The sequence below is a fragment of the Melospiza georgiana genome, chromosome 1, assembly GCF_028018845.1.
Source record: "Melospiza georgiana isolate bMelGeo1 chromosome 1, bMelGeo1.pri, whole genome shotgun sequence".
Lineage (NCBI taxonomy): Eukaryota > Metazoa > Chordata > Aves > Passeriformes > Passerellidae > Melospiza > Melospiza georgiana.
Window position 1 is genome coordinate 120,980,492 of NC_080430.1, and position 16,383 is coordinate 120,996,874.

Sequence of the window (16,383 nt, forward strand, 5' to 3'; positions counted from 1 at the left end):
TTTCCACCATGGTTTTGACTGATTTCTCACTGTTCATCTAGTGAACTGCAGTCTAAGCTTCCTGTGTTTGTGAGACGTTTCTCTGAAATGAGCAACCAGGTCACTGTCTTGAGCAAGTGTCCGTACTTTTCAAAAGCCAGAGTCTTGAGACTTTCTTTTTCCTCATGTCAGTTGGTCCATATACTTGGCAGCTGCTGATCCTGGAAACTCCACAGCTATCAAGTAGCTTATGTCCTATGATAAATTATCATGCTTATCCTTATCCAGCTTATGTCCCATGATAAATTTTGCTTCACAAGCATATGGTTTCTCAAAAATCCTTTTTTATTTTGAAAAAATGTTTTTTTGTTTCAAAACATGTGGTATAAAATTCTAGCTTGTGGAAATTTTCTGCAACCTGGAAGCTCCAAGGTTTGGTAATTTTTTATGTTGTTTTCGCTGTATTAAATTGTTGCCTGTTGGTATTCTGGTGGTACTGTGGGAATTTTTTGGAGTGACAAGTTCAGCATAAACATAGAAAGTCTGTCATACTGCTAATGAGTGATTGCTGTAGAATATAGTGTTGGCACACAGAAGGATGATGGTAAGATGCCTGCAAAAGGACTCAGAAAGAGAGAGCTCATTATAGAATTTCTTTTCTAGTTTATTAAAAAATTTATATTTACAGTTAGTAATAATTTTGAAAAAATACTAGCTGGAACTTTTTTTTCTGTAAATAAGCAAAAAAAAAAAAAGGATGAGAAGTGCTGAAGTTTAATTTGTATATGCTAAGGTCTTTGAACGGAGTCAACTTTTGTTACGCAAGAATTTATGTAACTTTTAATTGATCTAGAAGTTCTTAAACCGGGGAATTAGAAAGTAGTGTTTGAAATTTGTAAGTATCAACAAAAAATTACAAGCTGCTCATCTGAGTAGAGACTATTCGTACTCTAATACCTTAAAGTCTGTATGTATTCACTGGGAACCACTATAGCTCATTATTTACGTTGTCCTTAGAAGGAAATACAATACTTGCCTTTTTTGGACACAGAGCAGAGCAAGACAATGACATTTCAACTTGCTCCTCTCTTCTCTTGTCCTTATTGAGAGTTCTTATGTCCCTTCTATTCTAATCACTGTAGGTCTTTTTAAATGTCTCTTTTGTCTTCTGTCTTTGAGAATGTCTGTAATTGCAGTCTAATACATTAGCTTCCCTAATTAATAACCAGGTTCCTGAGTGGGTATTACAGATCAGGATGTACTGTGGGTTGTTAGACTCTCCATAGATGTCTGTTTTGAAGATGAGTTGGTTTATGCCTACAGGAGGTAAAATCATTTTATTTGTGAAGGAAGGACTTCAGCATAACTTTGTCCCATTTCTTTAGGTGACTATTGACTTAACTCCACAAGGGGAAGTTGAAGTTGATCCAAAGTGGAGCAGATTATGTATTCACACAGAGGAAAGTCAGCATTAAGGCAAATTTCAATACCAAGTTATTTAACACATTTTGTAATAGCTACCAGACTTGATGTCTGAGCATGATTTCCCCATACCATCATAAAAGCAGTCTGAAGTTCCAAATTATCACGAAACCACCTTTTTAGCACAATCTATAGGAGTCTGTAAGTTGCCTTCTTAGCATGTAGTGAAAATGATGTTTATAACCATAGATTAGTTGACAGCTGTCAAATTAGTAAACAAAAATTTTGAAGCAGGCCAAGATATTTTAGGCTTTTCTTTGAAGTTATTTTTAAGTGAATGGTCAGCAACTAGTAAATGATGGTTGGTAAAATTGCAACTGGTCCTTTCTGGTGGAAAGGTGGACTATGCATCATCATCTTCACACCAGCATGGTAATGCTGTGTTTGGAAACAACCCAACTGTTGCATTTCTTGGCAAAGACAGCAGCTCACTTAATTCTGAACACTGGCAAAAAGAACATGTTAAACTGCAGTTCCAGAAATGGCATTGTTTTTGTTTTCATTTCTACAAATTGTTCAAAATGTTCACATTGTTCAAAGAAGCTCTGTTCATTGTGTGTCCTACATATCTCAGACACTCCTCTTTGTTGTAGGTAAATTTAGCTCAGCAGTTGAGATACTGTTATTTTAAAATTAAAGGCTTTGGGAATAGATAATGAGCAGCAGATTGTAAGCTCAGGTCTGTGTTTCCCAAAGGTTGAGTTTGTTTAAGTAGTGCAATGAAGCTAAGAGGCTGTACAACATGAATGATAAGGACTTTCTTTGTTTCACTGTTTTTTTATGAACTTTATGATTTTTGAAAAAGAAAAAAAGTTGTTTTATAAGGTGCATCTAAAATATTTTTTCTTCTTGATAAAATAACTTGCAAAGTCAGAAGTTACTAATTTTTCTTTCAACATTTTTTCTTACTGATCCCTAGGCCACACAATTCTTTTTTGTTGTAAATTAGATACCATCATGTACAATATTTTAAATACATTTTTTATACATTAGTTTTATTATTTTCAATTATGAATGCTAATTATCCTGTTTACCAATTAATTTGTTGCAAGAATAATTCAGGTATGCATTTGTTCACAGATGTTTTTACTTCACATGGACCAAAGAAAATATTTCCAACAATTAAAATAAAGGGATAGTTAACTAATTTCCACCCAAGATACTTGGGCTTGTAAACTCACTGTGCAGATTTTTTTTCTACTGTAGGAGTCTGAACTACCAAATCTAAACTTCATCTATATATCTGTGTATATTTAGTGCCAAGGTCAATAGAGCATCCTAAATGGGATTGGAAGACAAAACCGGAGAACCATGATTTTGATGAACTAAATCATATTCTTCAAGAGAGCAAAAAGCTTGGAAAAGCCCTTGAGAATCTGTCTCGCAGTAAGTTGATTGATTTTAGTTTTTTAATGTAACCATGCAGCCTGAATTGTAATTTGGAAGTATGTATCAGGAAGGTGGTCTTCTGTCAATGAAGACCAAGGTCATTGACATCAGCACTTAAATTCCTGTTAAGGTTTACAGATTGTCTGAGATAATTCAGGAGCTCTCCTGGAAACTGAAAATACTACCCCTGCACCACCTTTTTTTTTTTTTTTTTAACTTTAGTTTTCTACCAGTTTAGTGAGCTGAATTAGCTCATAAGGAGATCAGTGCAAGAGGCTGGTTTAATGAAAATAGTGGGAACATGCAGCAGGAAGATTGCTCCTTTGTGTGGTAGTTAAATGGATTAACCTTTGCAAAACCTTAGCCTCATTGATGGAGTTCAGACCTGTTACTGAAAAACATGTAGCTATGATTTCATTGATCTTCTAGTTTTCAAAAGATATTACAATATTTTAAAGCATCTCAAATAAGTACTCAGAAACATGAAATACAGTTATTTCATAATAAACCCCATGTATTATCCCTTAAACACTCATGATATGATCAGGAATAGCTGCTTTTTTTTTTTTTTTTCTTTTGCTTTCTTTCCTGTAGAAGAGAATTCTGAAATACATTTGTGGGAGCAAATACTGCTAAGAATTTTTAAAGTATGAAATGATGACAAGTACTCTTTGCCATGCTACATGAAAACTAGGTATGACATGATCTGGGAGATATTTGCGTGAGAAACATTTATTTCTTCTCTCAGGAAATTTTATCCCTGGAAGTTCTTGATTCACTGGAGAATTTACAGATAGTGAGGTCAGTGTGAGCTGAACGAGGAACAGAAGATTTGTTTTGCAATTAATTTTGAGATTCAGCATTTTTTCAAATTGTGCCAAATACCCAAAACTAGTTTTCCCAAATCACACTCTCCCAAATGTTTTAGGTTGATCACAACAGTTATATTCTGAACAATTTTCAAACTTGTATTTTAGTTACAGAGCTTTTTTTGAAATACTTTTCTAGGAAATTGGTCTATCTGCCTGTGAGGAGCTCTAAACCAGCTCTGGTCAGCATCTCTGATTTGCAGCCTCACTGTTGCCTGACTGTGATGGATGTGGGTGTCATTTTCAAGCTTTTCTCCTTCAGAGACTTGTAGGCAAGCTATGCACAGACACAGAAACAATTTTGATTTTCAGAAAGGGTTATCTATTCACTCTCTGGAGATACAGACCAATCAGATGTGAGAGTTCAATAATTAATGCCTAAATCCACTCTTCAATCTTACATCTTTGTCTTTCCTTCAGAATGTTGTGAAGTTTCCACTTTTACCTATAACTATGCCTATACTTCCTTATATCTGAAATAGATTTTGCAGTATTCTGTACCTCTCCTTGCCCCCCAGTTCTCTAACTGGAGTGTAAAACTCTGCAGCTCTGCTGGGTCCTACACTTGGACTGGCTGAATGTACCTGGTCACCATTGTAGGAGTTTGTTTTTCATAGTTATTTCACAAATGAAACATTCACTGTTTCTTGCTAGCACTTGATGCTTTCTGGTGGTTTATCAAGATGATAAGTGAGTTGAATCCCATCCCCCAGAGTGCTTTAAATCACTCACAGCCTGTAAATAAGTTCACTGTCATGAATGTGCTCTCTATTTCTTCATCCAGATCATTAATGGAAATATTGTCAGACCTCTTCACGATCCCCTTTCAGATCTGACAACCAGCCCTTGAAAGCTACTCAGTAAGTGTGTTTTTTCCCACCAGATGTTTTTCTACCTTGCAGTGTTTGCACGTAGATTGTAATTCTCTTTTTTTACTGAAGTATCTTCTAGGATAGTGAAGAGTCTTATAGCTGGAGTATTTTGCATCTGCTTCTTTTTCTTATCCACTAGACAAGTTTCCCAGTTGAGAATGCAATTAGACTAATTTAATGTGATTCATTCTTGATAAATTCATGTCAGCTCATTCTTATCGCCTTTCTATTCCATTAGATGTTGATACATTATTTATTTAATAGCTTTGTCTATGATTCTTGCTGTTGTCTGATTTAGGCTTGGTAGTTAGTAGTTGCCCACATCTTCCCTTTTTCTTTTTCAAAGATATGTATTTGTCCTTCTCTGGCCTCTGTTCCTGAAAGGCAGTTGCTAATGGATTAGGGGTTTCTTCAGTTAGTTTGTTAGTTAAATGCTCTAGAATGAATTTCACAAGAGTCTGCTAATTTGAATATATATAAATCACCAGCATATCTTTCAGCTTCCCTTGTCTGGCTTGCAGTTTTTTCCTCCTAAAATCACTACTGTTAAGCATCTGGCTGCAACTGATTTTTTTGGTTTTTTTGTAAAGATTGGAGCAGAGAAAGTATTGAACACTGGGAATTCTTTGCATCATCTCTTATTTGCTTCTTTGTCTTTAATATGATAGTTCTTTATTTTAATTTGTTCTCCTTTTCTAGTGTATTTATAGTATCTTTTCTTAAGGCTTTTTATGTTCTTTTATAGTTATTAGTTCCTCTGCACTTTAACCATTTTCCTTGTTGGTATAATTTAAACACTTGCATCAGATTAATTCTAAGATGTATTTCCTAGTTTCCAGGGTTTGTTCTTCTGATTTTCACTTCATTTCAAGAAATAAAAAAAATCTTTGCTGTTATTTCTTACCTGTCAGCATGGTATTGAAAAATCAAAATGAAAAAATGTGAAAATTTTGTGAATAGAGAAAAGGTGGAATTTTGAAAATTAGTTTTACTGTTCTCTCAGATATAGAGTTTAGATTGCACATAGGAGATCTTAGGGAGCTTCAATGAATAGAAGGTCTAGGACTTTAAAAGTATAAGGTGCATGGAACTCATTCTGTGCTGTATCCAAACAAGCATCCCATGTGGTGAATTTTAAAAAAGCCATCACAAGACCCCACATCTGCCTCTCCTAAAGCTTGTTTCGGACAGGCTATTTAGTGCCTTTGTTTCTACAAGCATGACATGCATTTAGTGCTGCATTTGATACTGATCTTATTTTGAAGTGGTGTGGGACAGACACTGGGCTCAACAGCTGAGTACACAAATGATCAAAATATACTATTAATGGCTTTTTACAGCACCTTCTCTTTTTTCCTTCAGTATTTCAACAGTGAAGAGTGACATATGAAATGAAGTGTTTGAAGTTAAATGAATTTTCCATCAAGCCCTGGAATTTATTTACATTTTAAAGATAAGCTCTGGATCTTTTAGTGAGTTTTCATGACTTTGTTGCCTTTTAGGTAGCTGACATAGCCTGTGAATTAAATTCCAGTTTCTATTGCTTCATTTACTATGCAGTCTAGATACATGCTTTGAGACAAACCTGTGCACTTCATGCAAAATTAGAACTGCCTGTAAGATTTGGAAGGTGAGACTTGAGCACAAAGATTCTGGTCTCTTCTATATTCATCCCTAGTGATTAGGGATGGTTGAACTTGCTTTTATTTGGACCCTTTCTCCCAATCCCTGTCAAGAGTGAGTAATTCTGTGCTTTAGTAGGTCTGAGAAACTAGCAAGTGACTTCACACTCTGAGTTGAAAGTATTCTAGGAGTTTTGAGAAGATTATTTTTGTATGGTCCAAGTGTGGTGGAGCTTGCTGATTTAAGTATACAATTTTTCAGAGATTTACCTACATGGGAGAGCTGGATTTTGTTTGCTTCTTCAATCAGCTGTATGTCATTGAACTGGATTTGGAACTATCAAGTTATCTATTTAGGAAAGAGTTTATAAAGCAATTTTAAAGCATGCATTTCCCTTGTGCATGTTTAATTTTCTTTTATTGCAAGGTCTCCTACCTTTATTGTTGTCATCCTTCTTCCTGTGCTGATCATAAAGAAGAAAAACTCCATCCTGTTTCAAATATATGCCCTTGTATTTCACCTTCTGGCCTGTTTGCCTTTAAACAGAATTAAAATCTGTAAAGCCTAAGGATCTTGCTAATGAATGCCTTTGATCTTGCTTTTGTCATTCCCCTATTTTCTGAGCATGGAAAAATAGATAACAAGATATGGAAACCAGTGAATTATGAGAGTTTTGAGTAGGGGAAAACTGAGGACTAAATCAGTGAGATCATGCTGCAGTTAGGTGGGAAGTCTGCATACTTGATGAACAACTTTGCATCTTTTATACACACAGTTAAGGATTAGGGTGCATATTGAAAATGTGTGCATATTGAAGGTGCTGGTAACTGTATTTGATGAAAAAAACATCTTCTGCTGTGAGATAGGTACTCTTTCATAATCACAAATAGCCTTTTAGTGAAGGTAACTGCCATTTTGTTAGTAGTGTTTAAATTCTTGTTCAGGCCAGGTGTACACTTCAGATCAGAGGGGAAGAAACAAATTTGTCGTGCCTTGAATTCAGTAGATATTCTAAGGTAAAAAATGGTAATAAGTTAACATTAACCAAAACTATGAATCCAAGTCAGTTTCAGGGAATCCCAGAAACAATGGTATCTATGTATTACCAACAGGAGAAAAATCCTCTTTTGTTTCTTTATTTTGAAGGGGAGTAATCAGTAAACAATCAGTAAATGAGAAAACCGCGGTTTTCCATCTAGTAGGAGATACTGCTGGAAATTATAAGGAATTACAGAATCACAGAATGGTTAAGGTTGGAAGGGACTTCCAGAAGGCGTCTGATCCATCGCTACTGCTCAGGCAGGCTCGCCTAGAGCCAGGTGTCAGGGCTCTTCAATACCTTCAACAACAAAAGATCTCTAAGTCCCTCCAGAGTATCTCAAACAGTTATTTATCATAATATTAGAATCAGTTGATGTTGTTTATAATTTTGTTAAGAAAGGCAAGCACGATCTTACCTCTTTAAGATAAGGATAAAATAGTAAAACGTAAAAGCATATGTTCTGTTTATATTTCACAGAGAAGACAAGCAACAAGAGTAAAAATCTCATAACTAGAAGGGTAGAACAAGTTCTAAACAAAATCACAATATGTTAACAAACTGCTAAAATCATGTCCTCAGTTTAGTGGATGAACCTGTGAGTATGTGGGATGTGAGAAGCTTTATATACACATCATGAACTACTTGAATGCATTTAGTAGTCTCTGACAAACACATTAGAATGAGGTTTCATTTAGAAGCTTCTACACTGTAGGAAACTATTAATGATTTACATTCCATGTATGGAAAATGAACTTTACAATTATTGAAGCTAGACATTTCTGATGGTGGTGATCATGATGATATAATTTATATAATGCACATCCTCAGGACACATAACTAGACTTTTGTTGATTGCCTTATGAGGGGCATTGTTTTAGGACCTAACAGGTTAGTATTTTTTTCAATTGTATATAGTTGATGATCTCAAATTGACGTAGAGTCTATAAAGATGATTTCCCCGATATCAGTTGATCATCTAGCCCTAAATGTTTCTGCTGACTGAACCACAAGACTAGTCATCATGTAGAGAATTTTTCCCTTCTTCTCTTCAGCCTGAACTTTAAAATCATGTTATTCTTGCATGAGATCAATGCTTGTGATTTATTTTGAGATCAACATTTTTAGATAAGCTCAATCAAACCTTTAAGGAAGATAATTTTATCTCAGTGCTACAGCTGTTATCTGATACTGCCTTTGCCCATAAAATCCACTTGCTTTTAGTATGATGCATGAATAATAATACATACTGGCTACTGAGTGTTGTGGATTACCCATCTTAACCCACCTATTACAGTGTACTCCTTCCCCTAAAGTATTCTGCAATTTTGATTATTCTCTTCTGAGATGACCATGGCCTAAGGAGAGTTTCTGGGACATAATATTTGTTGGATACTTTGCATTTTATTTCTCTGTGTTTGCATAATTCTTTAGTCACTAAACCTAATCCTGAAACCTGTATTCCCCATTGGAGCCGCTCAGAAATTTGGATATAGGTATTCTGCAAGTCTAAAGCAAAGATTATTTTGCTAGGGATTAATTTTTTTTAATCTCTTTTTAAAAGCAGTATGAGGAGGAGGGATTAAATCCATGTTTTCTAGATCGTACCTGTAAGATGTATATTGTATAAGATGTATATGATGTATATTGTGCTCCTGTGTTGATGTGTGGTGCCTTGAAGATGACAGTTTCTCTTGTTTTAATATGGCCAAGAGTTAGGAGGAATATTATCCTTGTTCAAGATGGATACCACTACAAAAAGTTTAAAGTTGCTTAATAATGAGGACATACAGCCCTCATTGGTAAAAACTCTGAGATTTCATTTCAATATGCCTTCACAGAAAATCTCTGAGTTACTACTGGAGGAAAGTGGTAAAATGACTCTCTGTAGGTAAAGGAATATTATAAGAACGTCTATTATGACAATCAATGACAAACATATTTTAAAGTTCCTACGCAGAAATGAGTGAGATTTTTAGGTTTTTGTGTACTTTTTTGGGAGAAGGAATACTTTGTTTGATGGAACCAGAGCAACCATTTTATGTCCTTTATAATCCAAGAATGGTGTGAAAGAGCTTCAGTTTTCTTTGTTTTCAATACATGTTTCATAGAGGTACAGAGACTAGAACATCGCTGCCTGCTGCAGTATGGCACAAGGTTTTGCCGTGGGAAATGCAAGTATATCTAAGATGGCCTGTCCCACCAGTAAGAACAACATAAGCTTCCCCTGAGAATTTGGAGTTGGAGAATGCATGGGGCGGTGAACTACTGGACAGTTGATACATGATACAATATTTCTGTGTTTGTGCTCAAAACTGCAGGATTAGTAATGGTAGAATAAGAATGCTATTTCTGTCCTGGAGTTTGTTACAGAACCTGTGATATGCACTATGAGGTTGACAGTCCAGCCATCCAGAAGTTCCCTGGCCTGGACTGATCCTGAGAATGAATTTTGTCAAGTTAGTCAGAGTTGCATTGAAGTTGTCTTAGTATGTCTAAACTTTGAATGTCAAAAGCCATGTGTCAAATCCAGAAAGCTTTGTTTGGCAGGTAGGAAAACTGGCTATTGGGAGCTCTGTGGCCATCTTCTGGATGTTTAGGAAAATGCATAAATATTTCCTTGAATATTGAGTTAAATAATGGTAGTCTGGCATACATTAAAGTAGTAACATTTTATTTTCTTATGATTGGATGCACATAAGTCTTTTCAGGTGTACATTGTGTGTTTAGAAAAATGCAAGTCTTAAAAAATCCCCTCAACAAATTTTTATTATGTGTTATTTCTTCCTGTAATTATTTAAGGACCACAAATAAAAGCAAAAATATTAGATATCCCTGATGTTCCAAAACTTTCATTCTTACCAGAACTCCAGATCTGTAATTTCAGGTGTGTATAGCATATGAAAATATTGCCAGATTTTAAGCTACTTTTAAGTACAGGTGATCAGGAATAATGCAGCAATAAGGCGTTTTTAACTTGCCATTTTGTAGAATCATAGAATGGTTTGAGTTGGAAGGGACCTTCAAGTTAATTTAGTTCCACCCCTTTCCATGACCTGAAACACCTTTCACTAGATCAAATTACTCCAGGCCCCACATAACCTGGGAACACTCCCAGGGATGGGATATCCACAGCTTCTCTGGGCAACCTGTTCCAGTGTTTCCCACCCTCACAGTAAAGAATTTATTCCTAATATCTAATCTAAACACAGCCTCATTTACTTTAAAGCTGTTCTATCACTACATGCCCTTGTAAAAAGTCCCTCTACAGCTTTTTGTAGCCCCTTTTTAGGTACTGGAAGGTGCTGTAAGGTCTCCCTAGATGATTCTCTTCTCCAGGCTGAACAACTCCAACTCTCTCAGGCTGTCTTACAGGAGAGGTGCTCCAGCCCTCTGAGCACTTTGGTGACCCTCCTCTGGACTTGCTCCAGCAGGTCCATGCCCTTGTTTTTTGGGGAGTTCCAGAGCTGGACACACCAGGCAGGGTCTCACAAGAGTGGAGTAGAGGCAGAGAATACCTGCCTTGACCTGCTGGTCACACTGCTTTTGATGCAGCCCAGGGTGGGGTTGGCTTTCTGGGTCCGCATTGCAGAGTAATGTCAAGCTTCTTGTTTACCAACACTCAGCAGTCCTTCTACCCAGGGCTGCTCTCAGTCCAGTCTATGCCCAGCCCGTACTTGTGTTGGGAGTGCTCTGACCCAGGTGTAGGACCTTGCATTTGGCCATGTTGAACTTCTATGAGGTTGGCACAGCCATCCCACCTCCTCTCAGGCCTGCCAAGGTCCCACTGGATGGCATTCCTTCCTTCCAGCCTGTCAACTGCATCACACAGCTCGATGTCATCAACAAACATGCTGAGGGTGCGCCTGAGCTCACTGTCCATGTTACTGAAATAAATAGCACCCATTCTAATACCGTCCCCTGAGGAATGCCACTCACTACTGGTTTCCACTTTGACACTGAGCTATTGGCCACTGTTCTTTGGAGTTTGGCCATCCAGCAATGGCCCTCTGACTGATCCACCCATTAAAGCCATGTCTCTCCAGATTAACAGACAAGGATTTTGTACGGAAGAGTGTCAAATGCCCTGCACAAGTCCATGTAGATGATGTCAGTTGCTCCTTTTGAAAAAGACCTGAAGTTGTGTTGTGCCTTTTGTTTTGAAAATTGATTTTATGCTGTTGAATTGAGAACATCAAAGTCTAAAAATCACTTTTCAAAGAGAAATAATATTGCTGAGTGGAGAAATTAATATTGGACAAATAAAGCTCTTCTGCTAAGAAGCATATGCAAAAGCTAGGCATTTTAAGGACTCATGGAATTGTTAACAATGTTCAGTTTTCTTTGGAAAGAAAATTAATTTCTCGGTAAGCTAGAAATGAAGCAGAATGTCCTAAGCAGAAAACCTGTATTGTGGAAGATTCTCATTCTAGACTCAGAAGGATTTTATTTTATTAAAATATAATGCAAAGGTTTTGAGAGGTGGCTTTTACATCAGAGAAGATGTTGTAACACTATATTAATTTACATCTTTATTTTTCCATACTTACCATTGTGCTGCTGCAGATTGTCAAACGGATAGAAGACTGGGATGGCCATGTAAAAAATGGTTTTAATAATCCATGCTAATTTTAAGAGACAGGACAAACAACTGATTTAGTGTTTTAAATATTAAAAATGCGTAAAGGTAAATGGCTAATACAGTGTGAGATACACTTTTTAGGCAATCTGCTTAAAGTAGACATGATAATAGTAATTAAAATATAATAAGTTACAGGATGTAAGTTATAAGTTAATAAATGTAAGTTATAAGTTAATAAATTACATTGTTATTACATTCTTTGTTAGATATATTTCGTTTAATTGTAGCATGCCAAACCTTTCTTGCAATCACAGTACATTGTTCTTCCAGTCCTCTTCAGAAACCAAGCTAATGACAGAATGAGTGTTCCAGCTGAGAGAGGCTGTGTTAGCATTAACAGCTCCTCTCCAGATTTGTTGCTGATCAGAGATGGCAGTAGTTGTGGCTGTGGAAAATTTCTGAAGGACTGTGGAAACATGTTCATACCAATTATTTCATTGTTCAGCACCCTTACAGCACAGAATGTTGTTACCATCCTAAAGTAGAAACAAGTGCCCTGAATTTGTCTTTGTAATTCACCACACAACTGAGTTGGCTGGATACTTGTGCTGCCTGATCAAATTTCAGCACCAGTAATTACTTGTAAAAGGGAAGATCTTTTTAAAGACATTAAATAGGCAGCTAGTTACCTAAATAATTACCATGTTAAACCTTGCCCGTGAGCCTTAGCTGATGCTGGGAAGCAAACTTCTCACCCCTTTATTTGCAATGGTTAGTAAGAGTGGTTGGTCTGTTGTATAGTTGTCAGTCACATTATGATATAAAACTATGGCAAATGTTGTCTGTGAGAAGCAGCTGCTGTAAGAGTAAAGGTAAAGCACTCTCCTTTATTTCTGGAGGATTTGCTTTTGGCATCAGAGGACCTCTCCCAACAAAGGCAGGAGAGCAGTTTTTAACAGTCCACTTCTTATCTACTGCTTGGTGTCTTGCAGATGATGCAGCTTTAAAACTTCCATTCTCTACATTCACCATTGTGCAGAGTCAGGCTTTAAATACTCTAAGCTGGGGCAAGTCAGAAATTGTTGTTCATAGTAACTTTTATTCTAACAAAGCCATAGGATTTAAGGTTGAATAAACTAGATGTGTCAGTTTTTCTGGTGTTAAGAGTTTTTTTGTGATTAGGATTAAGTTTTGATGGAAAAGGTTACAGTTTGTAGAAGTGACTAAATTGTCAGATTGAAAGTTTTTAGTGTATGGGCATTTTGGCTATACCTATGAATGTTTTACTTAAAATTGCAGTGTTGTTTCTATTTACTGTTTTCATGGAATGGGCATTCCCTTTGCCTCTAATGTTCTGTGATTTTATAATGCTGTTTTCCTATTTAGAATATATAAAAGGTAAATAATAACAATTATAGAAAGTCCAGAGAGCATAATCAATTACTTTTTGTCACCTATACAAAGAAGTGACAAAAGGTTTTTCTTTTTGAAAAATGCTGATTTTGATACTAGCAATTACATGAACCACAGATAGCAACCATTGTTACAATTTCTTTATAGAAATTCAACTATTTTAAATTGTCAGTGTATTATTTGAAAATAAACTAACTGAAAGGAACCCTTTTTGACTGCTGAAGTCCTGAGTCTGCTAAGGCTTAAGAAATTAACAGGAATCCTAAATACTCCTGTACAATAATGGTGACTGTCTCTAGTTTTGTTCTCAGGATTCGGAATTAAGGTTTCTTTGGTCAGTTTTGTTTGGTTTTTTTTTAATGTTATGGTAAATATACAAGAGTTTCAATTTTTTGAGGGATTATTTTGTGAAAATGTGATACATATTATTCCACCTGACATCTGCACACGAAAAATGATGTTGCTTTTGGGATTTTCTGTCTGCTGCTCATAGGGTGCAAATCTCCCTCCTCTCAGTCAGCCAAGACATTCTGTGAGTTTGGAAATTGCAAAGAAAACTGTTAGGAGTTCAGTACACACTAACTGTGGTGCAGTAGTGTCTTGGAATGAAATAAGTGTTTTTATATCCAACGCTTTTTGAGGTTTTTTATCCTAGTCTCTGCTAATGGAGTTGTGTTATCAGTGACTAAAAGAGTACTGTTAATATTAATGAGGCTCAAGACAACAAAAAGGTCTGTGTGACTGACATGGTAAATACCACCTCCAGAAGAATCACTGTGCTAAGATTGCTGCAACAAGCTCCTTAAAAAGTTTCTTCCACAGAATCCTTTTTCTTTTCCTTTGATGCCACATTATCAAGAGAGAGAGCTAAAAAGAGTTTACAGGTTTAATTTTGTGATTGCAAAGATCAAAGATTTCTAAGTTTGTAAAATTTTATTTTGGCAACGTGTCCTCAGAAGCTTCTTTACATGCTTCTCTGAAAGATACAGTTCATTTTAGTGTCTTGCAACTGTTTCCAATTTAGTAAAGAATAAATTTGAGGCATTCTGGGCAATTCAATTACTCAGTTCAATGTCTTCTCTAAATTCAGAGTAAGTTCTAGGGAGCAATAGGATTTACACAAACCATTTTACTAAAAGCACACTAATTTAGATTATGGATATTTTAAAGTTTTATGTCATTTATGTAATATAATCAGAGAGGTTAGTAGAGCTTTTTGAGTGAGACATATAGTAGTGCATACTGGTTTTTTCCATACTGTTTTTTTTGCTACTTTGTTCTTTTAGTACTGATCTTTGACAGGCAACATAGGCAATTGGGTAGTAAAAACCATTTGGCATTTTTTGGAACAGATTTTTGGAAATTATAGGATTACCTTTTATATTTTATTTTACCATACTTGAAAATAAAAGTATTTTAAGGGGTGAGTCAACACAAGATAAAATTGTCCTTCTGTCCACTCCCAAGTTACAAATACCCATTCACAGGGATATGTGAAAGCAGAAGAAAAGGGTCCCAGTCTTCAATATGAGGAAATAAGCCTGCATCAAAACCAAATGAACTATATTAACATTATGGGAAATTGCTAAGAAAAATTAATTTGACTGTTAGAGAGTTTATGTGGTTGTAGAATGGATTGACCTTGGTTATGCAAAATGCATCCATGTGATGGAGAGCTGGTTGATGATAGCCAGATTTTGAGAGATGAGGTGAAAAGAAGCTTGAATTAGGTTTTTACTACCTCCAAGAGTGAAATTATCTTCTCCATTTGGGATTGAAGAAATTCATAGCACCTTTAAGTCTGGTTGATGCAACCTGGCTATTGTACTTTATGGGCATTAGTATTGTGTCTGGGCTAAATAATAATCTGAAGTTATTAAAAACTGTCTCATTGCAGTGAGGGATAGAAGGATTAGTCAAAATAGGTCTTTTTCAATTTGATCCACTTTAGGATTATTGAATTACTGTAAATATTTATTTAACTCCTGTCATATTTCTTAGGTGTTGATGAGGCATTTAAATTACAATTGCAGTTCTCTTAGAGCTTTGTTCCTTTAAAAGGAGAAATTGCTGTAAGGAATTCATCAAAACTGAGAGGCAGCCAAATAGAGTTTATGATGAAAAGCACAGTAAAAACCCTCAAAGAATTCATGTAGTTATGATATATCAAATAGTATAGACTTATATATGTGCAGACTTATATATTAGCTTATACTGCTGCACTCTTTAGTGTGATTTTAGAAGGAGTAAAATCAGCTCTCTACTCAGCTGATAGTACAGATCTTGCAATATAATCTCTTGCATTTTGTCAAAGAAGGTGTCTTGATAACATGGTATGATTTGAAAACAATTTTCAAGTGTTTTTATGTATTTCACTTATTTTCACCACCAGGAGAAACTTTTCTTTGGATTTGAAGTTCTAATCTGGAAATGTTGCTTACCAAATCTCATAAGGCTCTAAGAGATGCTTGCTTCCAATCTATCAGAGTTTTCAGCATGGTAGAATTATATATATGATGACTTGAGCACTCCTTGTGATATACTGATGTTTGTAAAAAGTTAAAAGTTCTGAGACCAACTCTGCATATTTACTGTGCTGCAGAATAGAAATAATTGAATTATGACATGATGGAAGCAAGCATAGGGAAACCTTGGGCAGGCATCTGCAGAAAAGATGAGCAAATTCTTGTTCAGAGGATTTATTTCTTGTTCACAAATTCTTCTTCAGAGGATTTAGGAAATACTTTGCAGTCTATTGAGACATTTTACTTTATTCTCTGAAGTTCCACCTGGTTTTATAGGATCATTTCCACTTTGTATTGTGAAGAAAGAGATAAGAGAAATGTCCATATTGCCCTGTAATTGCAGTATAATGTGTTATGCATGCTGGCCATGATGAGATTTGCATAATAAGGTGTCCATTGGTTAATCTGATATTGCTGATTTAATTTTAGAAAGCAGATAGATGTGTGCTTAAATTTGTTGTCACTTTCCTGGCACATCTGCCATTTTCATTTCCATAGTTTTTTGAAAAGTCATTTTGATAATATTGCAGCTGAGGAAAATGAAGAATGTATTGTTTCCAGGCAATTTCACTAATGGAACAAAATAAGATACATGGTACAGCAGCATGCA

At 35.8% G+C, this 16,383-nt stretch overlaps 1 protein-coding gene across 6 annotated transcripts in view; it reads left to right on the forward strand.

Moving 5' to 3' along the window:
* Positions 1–16,383, forward strand: part of C1H8orf34 (chromosome 1 C8orf34 homolog) — a 149,831-nt gene that overhangs the window by 31,005 nt on the left and 102,443 nt on the right. For 5 of the 6 annotated variants that reach the window (XM_058031500.1, XM_058031542.1, XM_058031517.1 and 2 more), the window contains exon 4: positions 2,719–2,847. The exons of the other annotated variant lie outside the window; for it this stretch is intronic. In XM_058031500.1, the coding sequence (XP_057887483.1) occupies positions 2,719–2,847 (129 nt within the window). The remainder of the gene's footprint in view (positions 1–2,718; positions 2,848–16,383) is intronic. 6 annotated transcript variants of the gene reach the window in all.